Source organism: Schistocerca serialis, chromosome 7 (assembly GCF_023864345.2).
Source record: "Schistocerca serialis cubense isolate TAMUIC-IGC-003099 chromosome 7, iqSchSeri2.2, whole genome shotgun sequence".
Classification (NCBI taxonomy): Eukaryota; Metazoa; Arthropoda; class Insecta; order Orthoptera; family Acrididae; genus Schistocerca; species Schistocerca serialis.
In genome coordinates this window covers 642,577,502-642,604,813 of record NC_064644.1, presented here as the reverse complement: position 1 = coordinate 642,604,813, position 27,312 = coordinate 642,577,502, and the positions used below count along the sequence as shown (strand labels likewise).

The window sequence follows — 27,312 nt, the reverse complement described above, 5'->3', positions numbered from 1 at the left end:
AATTGCACCCGGAGATGGGAACTTTTAAGGTAAGCCCTTTAGGGGTAATTCCAAAGGTTAAGCAGGACTGGAGGAAAAGTATGTGGGATTGCAGTTTGGCTACGGTGAATGCATGTTTCCGGAATGAATGTAAATAATGTGGTATAGGATTAGGGTACATAGTGGGTAACTGGTGGGTAGGGAAATTAAATAACTAAAGTTGAGATAGTAATCATAAGAAGGAGTAAAACACGGAGGGAAGGACGAGAAGGAAAGAAATTGTGTTGGTAATGTTCAATACCAAAGGAAGACCACTAAATAAGAAAAATACGGAAAAAGTTGACCAGACCAAGCAAGTATGTCCAGATCAGGGCAAAAAGAACACACGTAGCTCAAATACAGAGATAGCGAGTGGCAAAAAAGATCGCGCGTGCCGCAAAAGCGATCGCGCGTGCCGCAAAAGCGATCGCGCGTGCCGCAAAAAAGATCGCGCGTGCCGCAAGAAAAGATCGCGCGTGCCGCAAAAAAGATCGCGGGTGGGGCAGAAATGTCCCAAAAAAATTTTTCTTGTGGCAGAGAAAGATAGCCAATGGCACAAAAATATCGCCAGCAACAAGAAATCGACGGAAATGGATGATACTGGTAGGTGTGGAAGAGATTGTTGGCAGTGATTGTTGGCTGGGAAACAGCGAATAACGAACGTTAAAACTATGGAATGTTGAATAAATAAATCAATAAATAAAAAAGAGAAGAGGACTATAAACGGAACAAGATAATAGGAGGAAGATGAAACTAGCACAGTTGGTGACGAAAATATTTATTTATGTATATATAAAACACTGAAGAAGAGAAAGTGTTAAGATGACAGACGTAAGTGATAGCTAACAAAAGGGACAAAACAATGAAAGATGTGGACCATATAGGTGATTTAAATGATTAATGGAAAATCTCATATAAGATGTGAAACAAATACTAACAAAGAGATAGAGGGGCTGGCCAGTACTTACCTCAGCTCAGTACAGCCGATAGATACACACAAAACAGAACTGAAAATTTACATTCCTAGCTTTCGGAACTTTGTTCCTTCATCAGGGAGGAGAGAGGGGAAAAAAGGGAAGAAGGGAAAGTGGATTCAGTTACTCACAACCCAGGTTATGAAGCAACAGGGAAAGGTAAACAGGAAGGGTAGCAAGGATGGAGGCATGGTTGTCAGAGGGAAGCCAAAGATATTCTACTGTAAGTACTGTGCCAGCTTCAAACCAGAGAGGATGCGTACAGAAGTAAAGAGGTATATAGTATAAAGATAAACACAACTATGTAGGATAAAAAGATTCGTGAATGGCTAAAGAGGAAAGGGAAAGAGGAGAAGACTGAAGAGTGAATGGGAGTGAGGTTGTTTAACGTAGGTTCAGTCCAGGGGGATGGCGGGATGAAAGGATGTGTTGGAGTGCAAGTTCCCATCTCCGCATTTCAGAGGGACTGGTGTTGGGTGGGAGAAGCCAAATGGCACATACGGTGTAGCAGGTTCCTAGGTCCCTAGAGTTATGCTGGAGGGCATGCTCCGCTACTGGGTATTGGGCATCTCCTAGGCGGACAGTTCGTCTGTGTCCATTCATGCGCTCAGCCAGTTTGGTTGTTGTCATGCCGATGTAAAAGGCTGTGCAGTGCAGGCATGTCAGCTGATAAATGACATGTGTAGTTTCACATGTAGCCCTGCCTTGAATTGTGTATGTTTTACCAGTAGCGGGGCTGGAGTAGGTGGTTGTGGGGGGATGCATGGGGCAGGTTTTGCAGCGGGGTCGGTTACAGGGGTAGGAACCGCTGGGTAGAGAAGGTAGTCTGGGAATATTGTAGGGTTTAACAAGGATGTTACGGAGGTTAGGGGGGCGACGAAAGGCAACTCTGGGTGGTGTGGGGAGAATTTTGTCAAGGGATGATCTCATTTCAGGGGTTGACTTGAGAAAGTCATATCCCTGGCGGAGTAATTTGTTGATGTTTTCGAGGCCAGGATAATATTGGGTGACAAGGGGGATGCTTCTGTGTGGTCTGGGGGTAGGAACATTGTTGTTGGACGGGGAGGAATGTATTGCTCGGGAAATCTGTTTGTGGACAAGGTCTGCAGGATAGTTGCGGGAGAGGAAAGCACTGGTCAGGTTATTGGTGTAGTTGTTGAGGGATTCGTCACTGGAGCAGATACGTTTGCCACGAATACCTAGGCTGTAGGGAAGGGAGCGTTTGATGTGGAAAGGATGGCAGCTATCAAAGTGAAGGTACTGTTGTTTGTTTGTGGGTTTGATATGGACAGAGGTGTGGATGTGAGCTTCAACAAGATGAAGGTCAACATCCAGGAAGGTGGCTTGGGTTTTGGAGAAGGACCAGGTGAAATTCAGATTCGAAAAGGAGTTGAGGTTATGGAGGAAATTAAGGAGTGTTTCTTCACCATGAGTCCAGACCACAAAGATGTCATCTATAAACCTATACCAGGCCAGGGGAAGCAGCTGTTGGGTCTTCAGGAAAGCCTCCTCCATGCGGCCCATGAAGAGGTTGGCATAGGAGGGAGCCATCCTGGTTCCCATGGCCGTTCCCCTGATTTGTTTGTAGGTCTGGCCCTCAAAAGTGAAGTAATTATGGGTGAGGATGAAGTTGGTAAGTGTGATAAGGAACGAGGTTTTTGGAAGATCTTCGGGTGGGCGTTGGGAGAGGTAGTGCTCAAGGGCGGAGAGACCATGGGTATGTGGGATGTTTGTGTAAAGGGATGTAGCATCTATGGTGACAAGAAAGGTTTCAGGTGGGAGAGGAGAGGGAATGGATTTGAGGCGTTCTAGGAAGTGGTTTGTGTCTTTGATGTAGGATGGGAGTCTGCGGGTGATAGGTTGTAGGTGCTGGTCTACCAGAGCTGAGATACGTTCGGTTGGGGATTTGAAGCCTGCTACAATGGGACGGCCAGGATGGTTCTCTTTGTGGATTTTGGGTAATAGGTAGAAGGTAGGGGTACGTGGCTCAGGTGGAGTGAGTAAGTCTATGGAAGCCGTTGTGAGGCCTTGTGAGGGACCTTGGATTTTTAGGATTTTTTGCAGCTCAGTCTGGATGGAGGGAATGGGATCCTGGGTAACAGCTTTGTAGGTTGAGGTGTCAGAGAGTTGACGCAGTCCTTCTGCCACATACTCCACACGGTCAAGTACGACAGTTGTGGAGCCTTTATCCGCCGGGAGGATGATAATAGAGCGGTCTATTTTCAGCTCCTTAATGGCACGGGATTCAGCTGGGGTGATGTTGGGGGTTGTCGGGATGTTCTTCAAGAAGGACTGGGAGGCAACACTGGATGTGAGGAATTCCTGAAATGTCTGCAAGGGATGGTTTTGGGGGAGGGGAGGAGGATCCCTTTGAGAAGGCAGTCGGAACTGTTCTAGACAGGGTTCAACACTGGGTCTAGTACTTGGGGGCTGTGTTTGGGTAGTGAAGTGATATTTCCGGTTGAGGTTCCGGGTGAATGAGAGGAGATCTTTAACCAGGGCAGTGTGGTTGAATTTAGGTGTGGGGCTAAAGGTTAAGCCTTTTGATAGAACAGATGTCTCTGAAGGAGAGAGGGATCTGGATGAGAGGTTTAGGACTGAATTGGGACTGGTGATATGTGGCATTTGACTGTGGTTATAGTTGAGATTTGGTCTGTGTGGGGTATGTGCTGGGATGGGGAGATTGAGTAGGGTGGCTAGGCTAGGTTTGTTGGCTATGAGGGGGGTTTGTTGAAGGTTCTGTTGTGGTTGGTGTTTGTGACGGATAGGGAGAGGGACCCCACTTCTTAGGTGTTGCACTAGCACTGTGGATAGTTTTTTCAGGTGGTGTGTGGCATGGAACTCAAGTTTGCAGCTGGCTTCTAGGATGATGTTCCTCAGTGTGTTCTCCAAGCAAGGGTTTGAGAGGTGGAGGACTTTGAAGAGAGATAGGAGCTGTTGGGAGTGGTGGTTACATGAAGTAGTGTAGAGATTCAGGACAAGTTGGGTAAGGGCTAAGGATTGAAGGTTCTGGAAGTCCAGGAGGGACTGGTGGAAGGAGGAATTGCACCCGGAGATGGGAACTTTTAAGGTAAGCCCTTTAGGGGTAATTCCAAAGGTTAAGCAGGACTGGAGGAAAAGTATGTGGGATTGCAGTTTGGCTACGGTGAATGCATGTTTCCGGAATGAATGTAAATAATGTGGTATAGGATTAGGGTACATAGTGGGTAACTGGTGGGTAGGGAAATTAAATAACTAAAGTTGAGATAGTAATCATAAGAAGGAGTAAAACACGGAGGGAAGGACGAGAAGGAAAGAAATTGTGTTGGTAATGTTCAATACCAAAGGAAGACCACTAAATAAGAAAAATACGGAAAAAGTTGACCAGACCAAGCAAGTATGTCCAGATCAGGGCAAAAAGAACACACGTAGCTCAAATACAGAGATAGCGAGTGGCAAAAAAGATCGCGCGTGCCGCAAAAGCGATCGCGCGTGCCGCAAAAGCGATCGCGCGTGCCGCAAAAAAGATCGCGCGTGCCGCAAGAAAAGATCGCGCGTGCCGCAAAAAAGATCGCGGGTGGGGCAGAAATGTCCCAAAAAAATTTTTCTTGTGGCAGAGAAAGATAGCCAATGGCACAAAAATATCGCCAGCAACAAGAAATCGACGGAAATGGATGATACTGGTAGGTGTGGAAGAGATTGTTGGCAGTGATTGTTGGCTGGGAAACAGCGAATAACGAACGTTAAAACTATGGAATGTTGAATAAATAAATCAATAAATAAAAAAGAGAAGAGGACTATAAACGGAACAAGATAATAGGAGGAAGATGAAACTAGCACAGTTGGTGACGAAAATATTTATTTATGTATATATAAAACACTGAAGAAGAGAAAGTGTTAAGATGACAGACGTAAGTGATAGCTAACAAAAGGGACAAAACAATGAAGGATGTGGACCATATAGGTGATTTAAATGATTAATGGAAAATCTCATATAAGATGTGAAACAAATACTAACAAAGAGATAGAGGGGCTGGCCAGTACTTACCTCAGCTCAGTACAGCCGATAGATACACACAAAACAGAACTGAAAATTTACATTCCTAGCTTTCGGAACTTTGTTCCTTCATCAGGGAGGAGAGAGGGGAAAAAAGGGAAGAAGGGAAAGTGGATTCAGTTACTCACAACCCAGGTTATGAAGCAACAGGGAAAGGTAAACAGGAAGGGTAGCAAGGATGGAGGCATGGTTGTCAGAGGGAAGCCAAAGATATTCTACTGTAAGTACTGTGCCAGCTTCAAACCAGAGAGGATGCGTACAGAAGTAAAGAGGTATATAGTATAAAGATAAACACAACTATGTAGGATAAAAAGATTCGTGAATGGCTAAAGAGGAAAGGGAAAGAGGAGAAGACTGAAGAGTGAATGGGAGTGAGGTTGTTTAACGTAGGTTCAGTCCAGGGGGATGGCGGGATGAAAGGATGTGTTGGTGTGCAAGTTCCCATCTCCGCATTTCAGAGGGACTGGTGTTGGGTGGGAGAAGCCAAATGGCACATACGGTGTAGCAGGTTCCTAGGTCCCTAGAGTTATGCTGGAGGGCATGCTCCGCTACTGGGTATTGGGCATCTCCTAGGCGGACAGTTCGTCTGTGTCCATTCATGCGCTCAGCCAGTTTGGTTGTTGTCATGCCGATGTAAAAGGCTGTGCAGTGCAGGCATGTCAGCTGATAAATGACATGTGTAGTTTCACATGTAGCCCTGCCTTGAATTGTGTATGTTTTACCAGTAGCGGGGCTGGAGTAGGTGGTTGTGGGGGGATGCATGGGGCAGGTTTTGCAGCGGGGTCGGTTACAGGGGTAGGAACCGCTGGGTAGAGAAGGTAGTCTGGGAATATTGTAGGGTTTAACAAGGATGTTACGGAGGTTAGGGGGGCGACGAAAGGCAACTCTGGGTGGTGTGGGGAGAATTTTGTCAAGGGATGATCTCATTTCAGGGGTTGACTTGAGAAAGTCATATCCCTGGCGGAGTAATTTGTTGATGTTTTCGAGGCCAGGATAATATTGGGTGACAAGGGGGATGCTTCTGTGTGGTCTGGGGGTAGGAACATTGTTGTTGGACGGGGAGGAATGTATTGCTCGGGAAATCTGTTTGTGGACAAGGTCTGCAGGATAGTTGCGGGAGAGGAAAGCACTGGTCAGGTTATTGGTGTAGTTGTTGAGGGATTCGTCACTGGAGCAGATACGTTTGCCACGAATACCTAGGCTGTAGGGAAGGGAGCGTTTGATGTGGAAAGGATGGCAGCTATCAAAGTGAAGGTACTGTTGTTTGTTTGTGGGTTTGATATGGACAGAGGTGTGGATGTGAGCTTCAACAAGATGAAGGTCAACATCCAGGAAGGTGGCTTGGGTTTTGGAGAAGGACCAGGTGAAATTCAGATTCGAAAAGGAGTTGAGGTTATGGAGGAAATTAAGGAGTGTTTCTTCACCATGAGTCCAGACCACAAAGATGTCATCTATAAACCTATACCAGGCCAGGGGAAGCAGCTGTTGGGTCTTCAGGAAAGCCTCCTCCATGCGGCCCATGAAGAGGTTGGCATAGGAGGGAGCCATCCTGGTTCCCATGGCCGTTCCCCTGATTTGTTTGTAGGTCTGGCCCTCAAAAGTGAAGTAATTATGGGTGAGGATGAAGTTGGTAAGTGTGATAAGGAACGAGGTTTTTGGAAGATCTTCGGGTGGGCGTTGGGAGAGGTAGTGCTCAAGGGCGGAGAGACCATGGGTATGTGGGATGTTTGTGTAAAGGGATGTAGCATCTATGGTGACAAGAAAGGTTTCAGGTGGGAGAGGAGAGGGAATGGATTTGAGGCGTTCTAGGAAGTGGTTTGTGTCTTTGATGTAGGATGGGAGTCTGCGGGTGATAGGTTGTAGGTGCTGGTCTACCAGAGCTGAGATACGTTCGGTTGGGGATTTGAAGCCTGCTACAATGGGACGGCCAGGATGGTTCTCTTTGTGGATTTTGGGTAATAGGTAGAAGGTAGGGGTACGTGGCTCAGGTGGAGTGAGTAAGTCTATGGAAGCCGTTGTGAGGCCTTGTGAGGGACCTTGGATTTTTAGGATTTTTTGCAGCTCAGTCTGGATGGAGGGAATGGGATCCTGGGTAACAGCTTTGTAGGTTGAGGTGTCAGAGGACAACCATGACAACCATGCCTCCATCCTTGCTACCCTTCCTGTTTACCTTTCCCTGTTGCTTCATAACCTGGGTTGTGAGTAACTGAATCCACTTTCCCTTCTTCCCTTTTTTCCCCTCTCTCCTCCCTGATGAAGGAACAAAGTTCCGAAAGCTAGGAATGTAAATTTTCAGTTCTGTTTTGTGTGTATCTATCGGCTGTACTGAGCTGAGGTAAGTACTGGCCAGCCCCTCTATCTCTTTGTTAGTATTTGTTTCAAAACATAGATAGTTGGATGAGTCAGTCTTCTTGTACTTAAGTCGGCATTGTGCTTTTTGTATTTAATTCCGGTGCAATATCTGTGTTTCATCGTCAATAAGAAGGTCCAAGGGATACAGAAGACCTGAATTGAAGCATCGGAATCTATAACTAATGTCACAGGAATGGTTCAAATCATAGACAGTAAGAAGAGTCAGTCTTCTTGGACTTAAGTCGGCATTGTGCCTTTTGTATTTAATTCCAATGCAATATCTGTGTTTCATCGTCAATAAGAAGGTCCAAGAGATCAGTAAAACTGAAGTGAAGCATCGGAATCTACAACTAGTGTCACAGGAGTGGTTCAAAACATAGTCAGTAAGAAGCGTCAGTCATCTTGTACTTAAGTCGGCATTGTGCCTTTTCTATTTAATTCTGATGCAATTTCTGTGTTTCATCGTCAATAAGAAGGTCCAAGGGATTCAGTAAACCTGGAGTGAATCACCGGAATCTATAACTAGTGTCACAGGAATGGTTCAAAGAATAGACAGTATGAAGAGTCAGTCTTCTTGTACTTTAGTCCGTATTGTGCCTTTTGTATTTAATTCCAATGCAATTTTTGTGTTTCATCGTCAATAAGAAGGTCCAAGGGATACAGTAAACCTGAAGTGAAGCATCGGAAACTATAACTAGTGTCACAGGAATGGTTCAAAACATAGTCAGAACGAAGCGTCAGTCTTCTTGTACTTAAGTCGGCATTGTGCCTTTTCTATTTAATTCTGTTGAAATTTCTGTGTTTCATCGTCAATAAGAAGGTCCAAGGGATACAGTGAACCTGAAGTGAAGCATCGGAATCTATAACTAGTGTCACAGGAATGGTTCAAAACATAGACAGTAGGAAGAAGCGGTCTTCTAGTACTTAAGTCGGCTTTGTGCCTTTTGTATTTAATTCCGATGCAATTTCTGCGTCTCATCGTCAATAAGAAGGTTTAAGGGATACAGTAAACCTGAAGTGAAGCATCGGAATCTATAACTAGTGTAACAGGAATGGTTCAAAACATAGACAGTAGGAGGAGTCAGTCTTCTTGTACTTAAGTCGGCATTGTGCCTTTTGTATTTAATTCCGATGCAATATCTGTGTTTCATCGTCAATAAGAAGGTCCAAGAGATACGGTAAACCTGAAGTGAAGCAACGGAATCTATAAGTAGTGTCACAGGAATGGTTCAGAACATAGTCAGTAAGAAGCGTCAGTCATCTTCTACTTAAGTCGGCATTGTGCCTTTTCTATTTAATTCTGATGCAATTTCTGTGTTTCATCGTCAATTAGAAGGTCCAAGGGATACAGTAAACCTGGAGTGAAGCACCGGAATCTATAACTAGTGTCACAGGAATGGTACAAAACATAGACTGTAAGAAGAGTCAGTCTTGTTGTACTATAATCGGTATTGTGACTTTTGTATTTAATTCCGATGCAATTTCTGTGTTTCATCGTCAATAAGAAGGTCCAAGGGATACAGTAAACCTGAAGTGAAGCATCGGAATCTATAACTAGTGTCACAGGAATGGTTCGAAACATAGTCAGTAAGAAGCGTCAGTCTTCTTGTACTTAATTCGGCATTGTGCCTTTTCTATTTAATTCCGTTGAAATTTCTGTGTTTCATCGTCAATAAGAAGGTCCAAGGGATACAGTAAACCTGGAGTGAAGCACCGGAATCTATAACTAGTGTCACAGGAATGGTTCAAAACATAGACTGTAAAAAGAGTCAGTCTTCTTGTACTTTAGTCGGCATTGTGCCTTTTGTATTGAATTCCGATGCAATTTCTTTGTTTTATCGTCAATAAGAAGATCCAAGGGATACAGTAAACCTGAAGTGAAGCATCGGAATCTATAACTAGTGTCACAGGAATGGTTCAAAACATAGTCAGTAAGAAGAGTGAGTCCTCTTGTACTTAAGTCGGCATTGTGCCTTTGGTATTTAATTCCGATGCAATTTCTGTGTTTCATCGTCAATAAGAAGGTCCAAGGGATACAGTAAACCTGGAGTGAAGCATCGGAATCTATAACTAGTGTCACAGGAACGGTTCAAAACATAGACAGTAAGGTGAGTCAGTATTCTTGTACTTAAGTCGGCATTGTGCCTTTTCTATTTAATTCCGATGCAATTTCTGTGTTTCATCGTCAATACGAAGGTCAGAGGGATACAGTAAACCTGAAGTGAAGCATCGGAATCTATAACTAGTGTCACAGGAATGGTTCAAAACATAGACATTTGGAAGAGTCAGTCTTCTTGTACTTAAGTCGGCATTGTGCCTTTTGTAGTTAATTCCGATGCAATTTCTGTGTTTCATCGTCAATAAGAAGGTCCAAGGGATACAGGAAACGTGAAATAAACCATCGGAATCTATAACTATTGTCATGGGGAATGGTTCAAAACATAGACAGTAGGAAATGTCAGTCTACATGTACTTAAGTCGGCATTGTGCCTTTTGTATTTAATTCCGATGCAATTTCTGTGTTTCATCGTCAATAAGATGGTCAGAGGGATACAGTAAACCTGATGTGAAGCACCGGAATCTATAACTATTGTCACGGGAATGGTCTTCTTGTGCTTAAGTCGGCATTGTGCCTTTGTATTTAATTCCGATGCTCTTTCTGTGTTTCATCGCCAATAAGAAGGTCCAAGGGATACAGTGAACCTGAAGAGAAGCATCAGAATCTATAACTAGTGTCACAGGAATGGTTCAAAGCATAGTCAGTAAGAAGAGTCAGTCTTCTTGTACCTAAGTCGGCATTGTGCCTTTTGTATTTAATTTCGATGCAATTTCTGTGTTTCATCGTCACTTAAAAGTCAGTGGGATACAGTTATCCTGAAGTTAAGCATCGGAATCTATAACTAGTGTCGCAGGAATGGTTCAAAATATAGTCAGTAAGATGAGTCAGTCTTCTTGTAGTTAAGTCGGCATTGTGCCTTTTGTATTTAATTCCGATGCAATTTCTGTGTTTCATCGTCAATAAGAAGGTCAGAGGGATACAGTAAACCTGAAGTGAAGCATCGGAATCTATAACTAGTGTCACAGGAATGGTTCGAAACGTAGACAGGTGGAAGAGTCAGTCTTCTTGTACTTAAGTCGGCATTGTGCCTTTTGTATTTAATTCCGATGCAATTTCTGTGTTTCATCGTAAATAAGAAGGTCCAAGGGATACAGTAAACCTGGAGTGAAGCATCTGAATCTGTAACTAGTGTCACAGGAATCGTTCAAAGCATAGACAGTAATAAGAGTCAGTCTTATTGTTCTTAAGTCGGCATTGTGCATTATTTATTTAATTCCGATGCAATTTCTGTGTTTCATCGTCAATAAGAATGTCCAAGGGATACAGTAAACCTGAAATGAACCATCGGAATCCATAACTAGTGTCACAGGAATGGTTCATATCATAGACATTAGGAAAAGTCAGTCTACATGTACTTATGTCTCCTTTGTGAATTTTGTATTTAATTCCGATGCAATTTCTGTGATTCATCGTCAATAAGAAGCTCAGAGGGATACAGTAAACCTGAAGTGAAGCATCGGAATCTATAACTAGTGTCACAGGAATGGCTCAAAACATAGTCAGTAGGAAGAGACAGTCTTCTTGTACTTAAGTCGGCATTGTGCCTTTTGTATTTAATTCCGATGCAATTTGTGTGTTTCATCGTTAATAAGAAGGTCGAAGGGATACAGTAAACCTGAAGTGAAGCATCGGAATCTATAACTAGTGTCACAGGAATGGTACAAAACATAGACAGTAGGAAGAGTCAGTCTTCTTGTACTTAACTCGGTATTGTGCCTTTTCTATTTAATTCCAATGCAATTTCTGTGTTTCATCGTCAATAAGAAGGTCAGACTGATACAGTAAACCTGAAGAGAAGCATCGGATTCGATGACTAGTGTCACAGGAATGGTTCAAATCATAGAGAGTTGGAAGTTTCAGTCTTCTTGTACTTAAGTCGGCATTGTGCCTTTTGTATTTTATTCCGATGCAATTTCTGTGTTTCATCGTCCATAAGAAGGTCCGAGGGATACAGTAAACCTCAAGTGAAGCATTGGAATAAAAAACTAGTGTCACAGGAATGGTTCAAAACATAGAGAGTAGGAAGAGTCAGACTTCTTTTACTTCATTCGGCATTGTACCTTTTGAATTTAATTCCGATGCAATTTCCGTGTGTCATCCTCAATAAGAAGGTCCAAGGGATACAGTAATACTGGAGTGAAGCATCGGAGTCCATAACAAGTGACACAGGAATGGTTCAAAACATAGACAGTAAGAAGAGTCAGTCTTCTTGTACTTAAGTCGGCATTGTGCATTTTGTATTTAATTCTGATGCAATTTCTGTGTTTCATCGTCAATAAGAAGGTCAGAGGGATACAGTAAACCTAAAGTGAAGCATCGGATTCTATAACTAGAGTCAAAGGAATGGTTCAAAACATAGACAGTAAGAATAGTCAGTCTTCTTGTACTTAAGTCGGCATTGTGCCTTTTGTATTTAATTCCGATGCAATTTCTGCGTCTCATCGTCAATAAGAAGGTTTAAGGGATACAGTAAACCTGAAGTGAAGCATCGGAATCTATAACTAATGTAACAGGAATGGTTCAAAACATAGACAGTAGGAAGAGTCAGTCTTCTTGTACTTAAGTCGGCATTGTGCCTTTTGGATTTAATTCCGATGCAATATCTGTGTTTCATCGTCAATAAGAAGGTCCAAGAGATACAGTAAACCTGAAGTGAAGCAACGGAATCTATAAGTAGTGTCACAGGAATGGTTCAGAACATAGTCAGTAAGAAGCGTTAGTCATCTTCTACTTAAGTCGGCATTGTGCCTTTTCTATTTAATTCTGATGCAATTTCTGTGTTTCATCGTCAATAAGAAGGTCCAAGGGATACAGTAAACCTGGAGTGAAGCACCGGAATCTATAACTAGTGTCACAGGAATGGTTCAAAACATAGACCGTATGAAGAGTCAACCTTCTTGTACTTTAATCGGTATTGTGCCTTTTGTATTTAATTCCGATGCAATTTCTGTGTTTCATCGTCAATAAGAGGGTCCAAGGGATACAGTAAACCTGAAGTGAAGCATCGGAATCTATAACTAGTGTCACATGAATGGTTCGAAACATAGTCAGTAAGAAGCGTCAGTCTTCTTGTACTTAATTCCGCATTGTGCCTTTTCTATTTAATTCTGTTGAAATTTCTGTGTTTCATCGTCAATAAGAAGGTCCAACGGATACAGTAAACCTGGAGTGAAGCATCGGAATCTATAACTAGTGTCACAGGAATGGTTCAAAACATAGTCAGTAAGAAGAGTGAGTCCTCTTGTACTTAAGTCGGCATTGTGCCTTTGGTATTTAATTCCGATGCAATTTCTATGTTTCATCGTCAATAAGAAAGTCCAAGGGATACAGTAAACCTGGAGTGAAGCATCGGAATCTATAACTAGTGTCACAGGAACGGTTCAAAACATAGACAGTAAGGTGAGTCAGTATTCTTGTAATTAAGTCGGCATTGTGCCTTTTCTATTTAATTCCGATGCAATTTCTGTGTTTCATCGTCAATAAGACGGTCAGAGGGATTCAGTAAACCTGAAGTGAAGCATCGGAATCTATAACTAGTGTCACAGGAATGGTTCAAAACATAGACATTTGGAAGAGTCAGTCTTCTTGTATTTAAGTCGGCATTGTGCCTTTTGCAGTTAATTCCGATGCAATTTCTGTGTTTCATCGTCAATAAGAAGGTCCAAGGGATACAGGAAACGTGAAATAAACCATCGGAATCTATAACTGTTGTCAAGGGGAATGGTTCAAAACATAGACAGTAGGAAATGTCAGTCTACATGTACTTAAGTCGGCATTGTGCCTTTTGTATTTAATTCCGATGCAATTTCTGTGTTTCATCGTCAATAAGATTGTCGGAGGGATACAGTAAACCTGATGTGTAGCACCGGAATCTATAACTAGTGTCACAGGAATGGTCTTCTTGTGCTTAAGTCGGCATTGTGCCTTTTGTATTTAATTCCGATGCAATTTGTGTGTTTCATCGTTAATAAGAAGGTCGAAGGGATACAGTAAACCTGAATGAAGCATCGGAATCTATAACTAGTGTCACAGGAATGGTACAAAACATAGACAGTAGGAAGAGTCAGTCTTCTTGTACTTAACTCGGTATTGTGCCTTTTCTATTTAATTCCAATGCAATTTCTGTGTTTCATCGTCAATAAGAAGGTCAGACTGATACAGTAAAGCTGAAGAGAAGCATCGGATTCGATGACTAGTGTCACAGGAATGGTTCAAAACATAGAGAGTTGGAAGTTTCAGTCTTCTTGTACTTAAGTCGGCATTGTGCCTTTTGTATTTTATTCCGATGCAATTTCTGTGTTTCATCGTCCATAAGAAGGTCCGAGGGATACAGTAAACCTCAAGTGAAGCATTGGAATAAAAAACTAGTGTCACAGGAATGGTTCAAAACATAGAGAGTAGGAAGAGTCAGTCTTTTTGTACTTAAGTCGGCATTGTGCTTCTTCTATTTAATTTCGATGCGATTTCTGTGTCTCATCGTCAATAGGAAGGTCCAAGGGATACAGTAAACCTGAAGTGAAGCATCGGAATCTATAACTAGTGTCACAGGAATGATTCAAAACATAGTCAGTAAAAAGAGTCCGTCTTCTTGTACTTAAGTCGGTATTGTGCCTTTTGTATTTAATTCCGATGCAATTTCTGTGTTTCATCGTTAATAAGAAGGTCCAAGGGATACAGTAAACCTGTAGTGAAGCAGCGGAATCTATAACTAGCGTCACAGGGACCGTTCAAAACATAGACAATAAGATGAGTCAGTTTTCTTGTACTTAAGTCGGCATTGTGCTTTTTATATTTAATTCCGATGCAATTTCTGTGATTCATCGTCACTAAGAAGGTGAGAGGGATACAATAATCATGAAGTTAAGCATCGGAATCCATAACTAGAGTCACAGGAATGGTTCAAATCATAGTCAGTAAGAAGAGTCAGTCTTCTTGTAGTTAAGTCGGCATTGAGCCTTTTGTATTTAATTCCGATGCAATTTCTGTGTTTCATCGTCAATAAGAAAGTCCAAGGGATACAGTAAACCTGAAGTGAAGCATCGGAATCTATAACTAGTGTCACAGGAATGGATCAAAACATAGACAGTAGGAAGACTCAGTCTTCTAGTACTTAAGTCGGCATTGTGCTATTCTATTTAATTCCGATGCAATTTCTGTGTTTCTTCGTCAATACGACGGTCAGAGGGATAAAGAAAACCTGAAGTGATGCATCGGAATCTATAACTAGTGTCACAGGAATTGTTCAAAACATAGACAGTTGGAAGAGTCAGTCTTCTTGTACTTAAGTCGGCATTGTGCCTTATGTATTTAATTCCAATGCAATTTCTGTGTTTCATCGTCAATAAGAAGGTCCAAGGGATACAGTAAACCAGAAATGAACCATCGGAATCTATAACAAGTGTCACAGGAATGGTTCAAAACATAGACAGTAGGAAAAGTCAGTCTACATGTAATTAAGTCGGCATTGTGCCTTTTGTATTTAATTCCGATGCAATTTCTGTGTTTCATCGTCAATAAGAAGGTCAGAGGGATACAGTAATTCTGAAGTGAAGCATCGGAGTCTATGACTAGTGTCACAGCAATGGTACATAACATAGTCAGTAAGAAGAGTCAGTCTTCTTGTACTTAAGTTATCATTGTGCCTTTTCAATTTAATTATGATGCAATTTCTCTGTTTCATCGTCAATAAGAGGGTCCAAGGAATACAGTAAACCTGGAATGAGGCATAGTAATCTATAACTAGTGTCACATTAATAGTTCAAAACATAGACAGAAAGAAGAGTCATATTTCTTTTACTTCATTCGGCATTGTACCTTTTGAATTTAATTCCGATGCAATTTCTGTGTTTCATCGTCAATCAGAAGGCCCAAGGGATACAGTAAACCTGGAGTGAAGCATCGGAGTCCATAACTAGTGTCACAGGAATGGTTCAAAACATAGACAGTAAGAAGAGTCAATCTTCTTGTACTCAATTCGGCATTGTGCCATTTGTATTTAATTCCGACGCAATGTCTGTGTTTCATCGTCAATAAGAGGGGCAGAGTGATAGAGTAAACCTGAAGTGAAGCATCGGAATCTATAACTAGTGTCACAGGAATGGTTCAAAACATAGTCAGTAAGAAGAGTCAGTCTTCTTGTACTTAAGTCGGCATTGTGCTTTTTGTATTTAATTCCGATGCAATTTCTGTGTTTCATCGTCAATAAGAAGGTCCAAGGGATACAGTAAACCTGGAGTGAAGCTTCGGAATCAATAACTAGCGTCACAGGGACGGTTCAAAACATAGACCGTAAGATGAGTCAGTTTTCTTGTACTTAAGTCGGCATTGTGCTTTTTGTATTTAATTCCGATGCAATTTCTGTGTTTCATCGTCACTAAGAAGGTCAGAGGGATACAGTAATCATGAAGTTAAGCATCGGAATCTATAACTAGAGTCACAGGAATGGTTCAAAGCATAGTCAGTAAGAAGAGTCAGTCTTCTTGTAGTTAAGTACTCATTGTGCCTTTTGTATTTAATTCCGATGCAATTTCTGTGTTTCATCGTCAATAAGAAACTCCAAGGGATACAGTAAACCTGAAGTGAAGCATCGGAATCTATAACTAGTGTCACAGGAATAGTTCAAAACATAGACAGTAGGAAGAGTCAGTCTTCTAGTACTTAACTCGGCATTGTGCCTTTTCTATTTAATTCCGATGCAATTTCTCTGTTTCTTCGTCAATACGACGGTCAGAGGGATAAAGAAAACCTGAAGTGAAGCATCGGAATCAATAACTAGTGTCACAGGAATTGTTCAAAACATAGACAGTTGGAAGAGTCAGTCTTCTTGTAGTTAAGTCGGCATTGGGCCTATTGTATTTAATTCCGATGCAATTTCTGTGTTTCATCGTCAATAAGAAGGTCCAAGGGATAGAGTAAACCAGAAATGAACCATCGGAATCTATAACAAGTGTCACAGGAATGGTTCAAAACATAGACAGTAAGAAGAGTCAGTCTTCTTGTACTTACGTCGGCATTGTGCCTTTTGTATTTAAGGCCGATGCAATTTCTGTGTTTCATCGTCAATAAAAAGTTCAGAGGGATATTGTATCCTGAAGTTAAGCATCGGAATCTATGACTAGTGTCACAGGAATGGTCAAAAACATAGTCAGTAAGAAGAGTCAGTCTTCTTGTACTTAAGTCGGTATTGTGACTTTTGTATTTAATTCCGATGCAATTTCTGTGTTTCATAGTCAATACGAAGGTAAGAGGGATACAGTAAACCTGAAGTGAAGCATCGGAATCTATGACTAGTGTCACAGGAATGGTTCAAAACATAGACAGTAGGAAGAGTCAGTCTTCTTGTACTTTAGTCGGCATTGAGCCTATCGTATTTAATTCCGATGCAATTTCTGTGTCTCATCGTCAATAAGAAGGTCCAAGGGATACAGTGAACCTGGAGTGAAGCAACGGAATCCATAACTAGTGTCACAGGGATGGTTCAAAACATAGACAGTAAGAAGAGTCAGTCTTCTTGTACTAAAGTCGTCATTGTGCCTTTTGTATTTAATTCCGATGCAATTTCTGTGTTTCATCGTCAATAAGAAGGTCAGAGGGATACAGTAATCGTGAAGTTAAGCATCGGAATCTATAACTAGTGTCACAGGAATGGTTCAAAACATTGACAGTATGAAGAGTCAGTCTTCTTGTACTTAAGTCGGCATTGTGCCTTTTCTATTTAATTGCGATGCAATTTCTGTGTTTCATCGTCAATAAGTAGGTCCAAGGGTTACAGTGAACCTGAAGTGAAGCATCGGAATTTTCAACTAGTGTCACAGGAATGGTTCAAAGCATAGTCAGTATGAAGAGCCAGTCTTCTTGTACTTAAGTCGGCATTGTGCCTTTTGTATTTCAATCCAATGCAATTTCTGTGTTTCATCGTCAATAAGAAGGTCCAAGGGAGACACTAAACCTGGAGTGAAGCATCGGAATCTGTAACTAGTGTCACAGGAATGGTTCAAATCATAGACAGTAAGAAGAGTCAGTCTTCTTGTACTTAAGTCGGCATTGTGAATTTTGTATTTTATTCCGATGCAATTTGTGTGTTTCATCGTCAATTAGAAGGCCCAAGGGATACAGTGAAACTGAAGTGAAGCTTCGGAGTCTATAACTAGTGTCACAGGAATGGTTCAAAGCATAGGCAGTAAGAAGGGCCAGTCTTCTTGTACTTAAGTCGGCATTGTGCCTTTTGTATTTAATTCCGATGCAATTTCTGTGTTTCATCGTCAATAGGAAGGTCCAAGGGATACAGTAAACCTGGAGTGGAGCATCGAAATCTGTAACTAGTGTCACAGGAATGGTTCAAAAGATAGACAGTAAGAAGAGTCAGTCTTCTTGTACTTAAGTCGGCATTGTGCATTTTTTATTTAATTCCGATGCAATCTCTGTGTTTCATCGTCAATAAGTATGTCCAAGGGATACAGTAAACCTAGAGTGAAGCATCGGAAACTATATCTAGTGTCACAGGAATGGTTCAAAACATATTCAGTAAGTAGGGTCAGTCTTCTTGTACTCAAGTCGGCATTGTGCTTTTTTGTATTTAATTCCGATGCAATTTCTGTGTTTCATGGTCAATATGAAGGTCCAAGAGATACAGTAACCCAGGAGGGAAGCATCGGAATCTATAACTAGTGTCACAGGAATGGTTCAAAACATTGACAGTATGAAGAGTCAGTCTTCTTGTACTTAAGTCGGCATTGAGCCTTTTGTATTTAATTCCGATGCAATTTGTGTGTTTCATCGTTAATAAGATGGTCCAAGGGATACAGTAAACCTGAAGTGAAGCATCGGAATCTATAACTAGTGTCACAGCAATGGTTCAAAACATAGACAGTAGGATGAGTCAGTCTTCTTGTACTTAAGTCGGTATTGTACCTTCTCTATTTCATTCCGATGCAATTTCTGTTTTTCATCGTCAATAAGATGGTCAGAGGGATACAGTAAACCTGAAGTGAAGCATCGGAAACTATATCTAGTGTCACAGGATTGGTACAAACATAGAGAGTTGGGAGATTCAGTCTTCTTGGTCTTAAGTCGGCATTGTGCATTTTTTATTTAATTCCGATGCAATTTCTGTGTTTCATCGTCAATAAGAAGGTCCAAGGGATACAGTAAACCTAGAGTCAAGCATCGGAGTCCATATCTACTGTCACAGGAATGGTTCAAAACTAAGACAGTAAGTAGAATCAGTCTTCTTGTACTTAATTCGGCATTGTGCCTTTTGTATTTAATTCCGACGCAATTTCTGTGTTTCATCGTCAAAAAGTAGGTCCAAGGGATACAGTCAACCTAGAGTGAAGCATCGGAATCTATATCTAGTGTCACAGGAATGGCTCAAATATAGACAGTAAGAAGAGTCAGTCTTCTTGTACTTAAGTCGGCATTGTGCCTTATGTATCTAATTCCGATGTAATTTCTGTGTTTTATCGTCAATTAGAAGGTCAGAGGGATACAGTAAATGTGAAGTGAAGCATCGGAATCTATAAGTGGTGTCACAGGAATGGTTCAAAACATAGTCACTAAGAAGAGTCAGTCTTCTTGTACTTAAGTCGGCATTGTGCCTTTTGTATATCATTCCGATGCAATTTCTGTGTTTCATCGTCACTAAGAAGGTCAGTGGGATACAGTTATCCTGCATTTAAGCATCGGAATCTATAACTAGTGTCACAGGAATGGATCAAAACATAGTCAGTAAGTAGAGTCAGTCTTCTTGTAGTTATGTCGGCATTGTGCCTTTTGTATTTAATTCCGATGCAATTACTGTGTTTCATCGTCAATAAGAAGGTCAGAGGGATACAGTGAACCTGAAGTGAAGCATCGGAATCTATAACTAGTGTCACAGGAATGGTTCAAAACATAGACATTAGGAAAAGTCAGTCTACATGTACTTAAGTCTGCTTTGTGCCTTTTGTATTTAATTCCGATGCAATTTCTGTGTCAATAAGAAGGTCAGAGGGATACAGTAAACCCGAAGTGAAGCATCGGAAACCATAACTAGTGTTACAGGAATGGTTCAAAACATACTCAGTAAGAAGAGTCAGTCTTCTTGTACTTAAGTCGGCATTGTGCCTTTTGTATTTAATTCCGATGCAATATCTGTGTTTCATCGTTAATAAGAAGCTCCAAGGGATACAGTAAACCTGAAGTGAAGCATCGGAATCTATAACTAGTGTCACAGGAATGTTTCAAAACATAGACAGTAGGATGAGTCAGTCTTCTTGTACTTAAGTCGGCATTGTGCCTTTTCTCTTTAATTCCGATGCAATATCTGTGTTTCATCGTCAATAAGAAGGTACAAGGATACAGTGAAACGGAAGTGAAGTATCGGAATCTATAACTAGTGTCACAGGAATGGTTCAAAGCATAGTCAGTAAGAAGAGCCAGTCTTCTTGTACTTAAGTCGGCATTGTACCTTTTCTATTTAATTCCGATGCAATTTCTGTGTTTCATCGTCAATAAGAAGGTCCAAGGGATACAGTGAATCTGAAGTGAAGCATCGGAATCTATAACTAGTATCACAGGAATGGTTCAAAGCATAGTCAGTAAGAAGAGCCAGTCTTCTTGTACTTAAGTCGGCATTGTGCCTTTTGTATTGAATTCCGATGCAATTTCTGTGTTTCATCGTCAATTAGAAGGTCCAAGGGATACAGTAAACCTGGAGAGAAGCATCGGAATCTGTAACTAGTGTCACAGGATTGGTTCAAAGCATAGACAGTAAGAAGAGTCAGTCCTCTTGTTCTTAAGTCGCCATTGTGCATTATTCATTTAATTCCGATGCAATTTCTGTGTTTCATCGTCAATAAGAAGGTCCAAGGGATATAGTAAACGTAGAGTCAAGCATCGGAGTCCATATCTAGTGTCACAGGAATGGTTCAAAACATAGACAGTAAAATGAGTCAGTCTTCTTGTACTTAATTCGGCGTTGTGCCTCTTGTATTTAATTCCGACGCAATTTCTGTGTTTCATCGTCAATAAGTAGGTCCAAGGAATACAGTCAACCTAGAGTGAAGCATCGGAATCAATATCTAGTGTCTCAGGAATGGTTCAAAACATAGTCAGTAAGTAGAGTCAGTCTTCTTGTACTTAAGTCGGCATTGTGCCTTTTGTATTTAATTCCGATGCAATTTCTGTGTTTCATCGTCAATATGAAGGTCCAAGGGATACAGTTATCCTGAAGTTAAGCATCGGAATCTATAACTAGTGTCACAGGTATGGTTGAAAACATAGACAGTAGGAAGAGTCAGTCTTCTTGAACTTAAGTCGGTATTGTGCATTCTCTATTTAATTACGATGCAATTTCTGTGTTTCATCGTCAATAAGAAGGTCAGAGGGATACAATAAACCTGAAGTGAAGCATCGGAAACTATAACTAGTGTCACAGGAATGGTACAAAACATAGAGAGTTGGAAGATTCAGTCTTCTTGTACTTAAGTCGGGATTTTGCCTTTTGTATTTTATTAGGATGCAAATTCTGTATTTCACCGTCCATAAGAAGGTCCGAGGGATACAGTAAACCTCAAGTGAAGCATCGGAATAAAAAACTAGTGTCACAAGAATGATTCAAAACATAGAGAGTAGGAAGAGACAGTCTTTTTGTACTTAAGTCGGCAATGTGCTTTTTCAATTTAATTCCGATGTGATTTCTGTGTCCCATCGTCAATAGGAATGTCCAAGGGATACAGTAAACCTGAAGTGAAGCATCGGAATCTATAACTAGTGTCACAGGAATGGTTCAAAACATAGTCAGTAAGAAGAGTCCGTCTTCTTGTACTTAAGTCGGCATTGTGCTTTTGTATTTAATTGCGATGCAATTTCTGTGTTTCGTCGGCAATAAGAAGGTCCAAGGCATACAGTAACCCTGAAGTGAAGCATCAAAATCTATAACTAGTATCACAGGAATGGTTCAAATCATAGACAGTAGGAAGAGTCAGTCTTCTTGTACTTAAGTCGGCATTGGGCCTTTTCTATTTAATTCCGATGCAATTTCTGGGTTTCATCGTCAATAAGAAGGTGCAAGGGATACAGTGAAACTGAAGTGAAGCATCGGAATCTATAACTAGTGTCACAGGAATGGTTCAAAGCATAGTCAGTAAGAAGAGCCAGTCTTCTTGTACTTAGTCGGCATTGTGCCTTTTCTATTTAATTCCGATGAAATGTCTGTGTTTCATCGTCAATAAGAAGGTCCAAGGGATACAGTGAAACTGAAGTGAAGCATCGGAATCTGTAACTAGTGTCACAGGAATGGTTCAAAGCATAGTCAGTAAGAAGAGCCAGTCTTCTTGAACTTATGTCGGCATTGTGCCTTTTGTATTTAATTCCGATGCAATTTCTGTGTTTCATCGTAAATAAGAAGGTCCAAGGGATACAGTAAACCTAGAGTGAAGCATCGGAATCTATATCTAGTGTCACAGGAATGGTTCAAAACATAGACAGTAGGAAGAGTCAGTCTTCTTGTACTTAAATCGGCATTGTGCCTTTTGTATTTAATTCCGACGCAATTTCTGTGTTTCATCGTCAATAAGAACGACAGAGGTATACAGTAAATCTAAAGTGAAGCATCGGAATCTATAACTAGTGACACAGGAATGGTTCAAAACATAGACAGAAGAAGAGTCAGTCTTCTTGTACTTAAGTCGGCATTGTGCCTTTTGTATTTAATTCCGATGTAATTTCTGTGTTTTATCGACAATAAGAAGGTCGGAGGGATACAGTAAACCTGAAGTGAAGCAACGAAATCTATAATTAGTGACACAGCAATTGTTCAAAACATAGACAGTAAGATAAGTCAGTCTTCTTGTACTTAAGTCGGCATTGTGCCTTTTGCATTTAATTCCGATGCAATTTCTGTGTTTCATCGTCAATAAGAAGGTCCATGGGAACCAGTAAACCTGACATGAACCATCGGAATCTATAACTAGTGTCACAGGAATGGTTCAAATCATAGACATTAGGAAAAGTCAGTCTACATGTACTTATGTCTGCTATGTGCCTTTTGTATTTCATTCCGATGCAATTTCCTTGATTCATCGTCAATAAGAAGGTCCAAGGGATACAGTAAGCCTGAAATGAACCATCGGAATCTATAACTAGTGTCACAGGAATGGTTCAAATCATAGACATTAGGAAAAGTCAGTCTACATGTACTTATGTCTGCTATGTGCCTTTTGTATTTAATTCCGATGGAATTTCCTTGATTCATCGTCAATAAGAAGGTCAGAGGGATACAGTAAACCAGATGTGAAGCATCGGAATCTATGACTAGTGTCACAGGAATGGTTCAAAACGTAGTCAGTAGGAAGAGTCAGTCTTCTTGTACTTAAGTCGGCATTGTGCCTTTTGTATTTAATTCCGATGCAATTTGTGTGTTTCATCGTTAATAAGAAGGTCACAGGAATGGTTCAAAACATAGACAGTAAGAAGAGTCAGTCTTCTGATACTTAAGTCGGCATTGTGCCTTTTTTATTTATTTCCGATGCAATTTCTGTGTTTCATCGTCATTACGAAGGTACAGGAGATGCAGTAATCCTGAAATGAAGCATCGGAATCTGTAACTAGTGTCACAGGAATGGTTCAAAACATTGACAGTAGGAAGATTCAGTCTACATGTACTTAAGCCGGTATTGTGCCTTTTGTATTTATTTCCGATGCAATTTCTGTGTTTCATCGTCAATAAGAAGGTCAGAGATTTACACTAAACCTGAAGTGAAGCATCGGAATCTATAACTAGTGTCACAGGAATGGATCAAGATAGAGTCAGTAAGAAGAGTCAGTCATCTTGTACTTAAGTCGACATTGTGCCTTTTGTATTTAATTCCGATGCAATTTCTGTGTTTCATCGTCAATTAGAAGGTCCAAGGGATACAGTAAACCTGAAGTGAAGCATCGGAATCCAAAACTAGTGTCACAGGAATGCTTCAAAACATAGGCAGTAAGAACATTCAGTCTTCTTGTCCTTAAGTCAGCATTGTGTCTTTTGTATTTAATTGCGATGTAATTTCTGTGTTTCATCGTCAATGAGAAGGTCCAAGGGATACAGTAAACCTGGAGTGAAGCATCGGACTCTATAACTAGTGTCACAGGAACGGTTCAAAACATAGACAGTAAGAAGAGTCAGCCTTCTTGTACTTAATTCGGCATTGTATCTTTTGTATTTAATGCCGATGCAGTTTCTGTGTTTCATCGTCAATAAGAAGGTCAGAGGGATACAGTGGACCTGAGGTGAAGCATCGGAATATATAACTAGTGTCACAGCAATGGTTCGAAACATAGACAGTAAGAAGAGTCAGTCTTCTTGTACTTAAGTCGGCATTGTGCCTTTTGTATTTAATTCCGATGCAATTTGTGTGTTTCATCGTTAATAAGAAGGTCACAGGAATGGTTCAAAACATAGTCAGTAAGAAGAGTCAGTCTTCTGATACTTAAGTCGGCATTGTGCCTTTTTTATATATTTCCGATGCAATTTCTGTGTTTCATCGTCAATAAGAAGGTCAGATGGATACAGTAAACCTGAGGTGAAGCATCGGAATCTATAACTAGTGTCACAGGAATGGTTCAAAACATATCCAGTAAGTAGAGTCAGTCTTCTTCTACTTAAGTTGGCATTGTACCTTTTGTATTAAATTCCGATGCACTATCTGTGTTTCATCGTCAATAAGAAGGTCCTAGGGATACAGTAAACCTGAAGTGAAGCCTCGGAGTCTACAACTAGTGTCACAGGAATGGTTCAAAACATACTCAGTAAGAAGAGCCAGTCATCTTGTACTTACGTAGGCATTGTGCCTTTTGTATTCAATTCCGATGCAATTTCTGTGTTTCATCGTCAATAAGAAGGTCCAACGGATACAGTAAACCTAAAGTGAAGCATCGGAATCTTTAACTAGCGTCACAGGAATGGTTCAAAACATAGACACTAAGAAGAGTCAGTCTGCTTGTACTTAAGACGGCATTGTGCCTTTTCTATTTAATTCCGATGCAATTTCTGTGTTTCATCGTCAATACGAAGGTCCAAGGGATACAGTATACCGGAAGTGAAGCATCGTAATCTATAACTAGTGTCACAGGAGTGGTTCAAAACATAGTCAGTAAGAAGAGTCAGTCTTCTTGTACTTAAGTCGGAATTGTGCCTTTTGTATTTAATTCCGATGCAATTTCTGTGTTTCATCGTCAATAAGAAGGTCCAAGGGATACAGTAAACCCGAAGTGAAGCATCGGAATCTATAACTAGTGTCACAGGAATGGATCAAGATAGAGTCAGTAAGAAGAGTCAGTCTTCTTGTACTTAAGTCGACATTGTGCCTTTTGTATTTAATTCCGATGCAATTTCTGTGTTTCATCGTCAATAAGAAGGTCAGAGGGATACAGTAAACCCGAAGTGAAGCATGGGAATCTGTAACTAGTGTCACAGGAATGGTTCAAATCATAGACAGTAGGAGGAGTCAGTCTTCTTGTACTTAAGTCGGCATTGTGCCTTTTCTATTTAATTCCGATGCAATTTCTGTGTTTCGTCGCCAATAGGAAGGTCCAAAGGATACAGTAAACCTGAAGTGAAGCATCGGAATCTATAACTAATGTCACAGGAATGGATCAAGATATAGTCAGTAAGAAGAGTCAGTCTTGTTGTACTTAAGTCGGCATTGTGCCTTTTGTATCTAATTCCGATGCAATTTCTGTGTTTCATCGTCAATAAGAAGGTCCATGGGATACAGTAAACCTGAAGTGAAGCATCGGAATCCATAACTAGTGTCACAGGAATGGTTCAAAACATAGTCAGTAAGAAGAGTCAGTCTTCTTGTACGTAAGTCGGCATTGTGCCTTTTGTATTCAATTCCGATGAAATTTCTGTGTTTCATCATCAATACGACGGTCCAAGGGATACAGTAAACCAGAAGTGAAGCATCGGAATCTACAACTAGTGTCACCGGAATTGTTCAAATCATAGTCAGTAAGAAGAGTCAGTCTTCTTGTACTTAAGTCGGCATTGTGCCTTTTCTATTTAATTCCGATGCAATTTCTGTGTTTCATCGTCAATAAGAAGGTCAGAGGGATACAGTGGACCTGAGGTGAAGCATCGGAATATATAACTAGTGTCACAGCAATGGTTCGAAACATAGACAGTAAGAAGAGTCAGTCTTCTTGTACTTAAGTCGGCATTGTGCCTTTTGTATTTAATTCCGATGCAATTTGTGTGTTTCATCGTTAATAAGAAGGTCACAGGAATGGTTCAAAACATAGTCAGTAAGAAGAGTCAGTCTTCTGATACTTAAGTCGGCATTGTGCCTTTTTTATTTATTTCCGATGCAATTTCTGTGTTTCATCGTCAATAAGAAGGTCAGATGGATACAGTAAACCTGAGGTGAAGCATCGGAATCTATAACTAGTGTCACAGGAATGGTTCAAAACATATCCAGTAAGTAGAGTAAGCCTCTTCTACTTAAGTTGGCATTGTACCTTTTGTATTAAATTCCGATGCACAATCTGTGTTTCATCGTCAATAAGAAGGTCCTTGGGATACAGTAAACCTGAAGTGAAGCCTCGGAGTCTACAACTAGTGTCACAGGAATGGTTCAAAACATACTCAGTAAGAAGAGCCAGTCATCTTGTACTTAAGTAGGCATTGTGCCTTTTGTATTCAATTCCGATGCAATTTCTGTGTTTCATCGTCAATTAGAAGGTCCAAGGGATACAGTAAACCTGAAGTGAAGCATCGGAATCCAAAACTAGTGTCATAGGAATGCTTCAAAACATAGGCAGTAAGAAGTTTCAGTCTTCTTGTCCTTAAGTCAGCATTGTGTCTTTTGTATTTAATTGCGATGTAATTTCTGTGTTTCATCGTCAATGAGAAGGTCCAAGGGATACAGTAAACCTGGAGTGAAGCATCGGACTCTATAACTAGTGTCACAGGAACGGTTCAAAACATAGACAGTAAGAAGAGTCAGCCTTCTTGTACTTAATTCGGCATTGTATCTTTTGTATTTAATGCCGATGCAGTTTCTGTGTTTCATCGTCAATAAGAAGGTCCAAGGGATACAGTAAACCTGAGGTGAAGCATCGGAATCTATAACTAGTGTCACAGGAATGGATCAAGATATAGTCAGTAAGAAGAGTCAGTCTTGTTGTACTTAAGTCGGCATTGTGCCTTTTGTATCTAATTCCGATGCAATTTCTGTGTTTCATCGTCAATAAGATGGTCCATGGGATACAGTAAACCTGAAGTGAAGCATCGGAATCCATAACTAGTGTCACAGGAATGGTTCAAAACATAGGCAGTAAGAAGATTCAGTCTTCTTGTCCTTAAGTCAGCATTGTGTCTTTTGTATTTAATTGCGATGTAATTTCTGTGTTTCATCGTCAATGAGAAGGTCCAAGGGATACAGTAAACCTGGAGTGAAGCATCGGACTCTATAACTAGTGTCACAGGAACGGTTCAAAACATAGACAGTAAGAAGAGTCAGCCTTCTTGTACTTAATTCGGCATTGTATCTTTTGTATTTAATGCCGATGCAGTTTCTGTGTTTCATCGTCAATAAGAAGGTCCAAGGGATACAGTAAACCTGAGGTGAAGCATCGGAATCTATAACTAGTGTCACAGGAATGGATCAAGATATAGTCAGTAAGAAGAGTCAGTCTTGTTGTACTTAAGTCGGCATTGTGCCTTTTGTATCTAATTCCGATGCAATTTCTGTGTTTCATCGTCAATAAGAAGGTCCATGGGATACAGTAAACCTGAAGTGAAGCATCGGAATCCATAACTAGTGTCACAGGAATGGTTCAAAACATAG

General features: G+C 40.8%; 1 protein-coding gene across 1 annotated transcript; it reads left to right on the top strand.

The window, feature by feature from the left end:
• Positions 1 to 269: 269 nt before the first annotated feature.
• On the top strand, positions 270 to 4,683 carry LOC126413314 (uncharacterized). The gene is made up of 2 exons (XM_050083214.1): positions 270 to 621; positions 4,319 to 4,683. The coding sequence occupies exons 1-2, from the start codon at positions 270 to 272 to the stop codon at positions 4,681 to 4,683; spliced, it is 717 nt and encodes a 238-aa protein (XP_049939171.1).
• The last annotated feature ends 22,629 nt before the right edge of the window (positions 4,684 to 27,312 follow it).

Bases quoted from the DNA above. Each gene is read 5' to 3' on its own strand.
- LOC126413314 (XM_050083214.1), top strand. From the start codon at position 270: ATGTTCAATACCAAAGGAAGACCACTAAATAAGAAAAATACGGAAAAA. The intron at 622-4,318 runs GTAGGTGTGGAA...TCAATACCAAAG, and splicing joins GACGGAAATGGATGATACTG to GAAGACCACTAAATAAGAAA.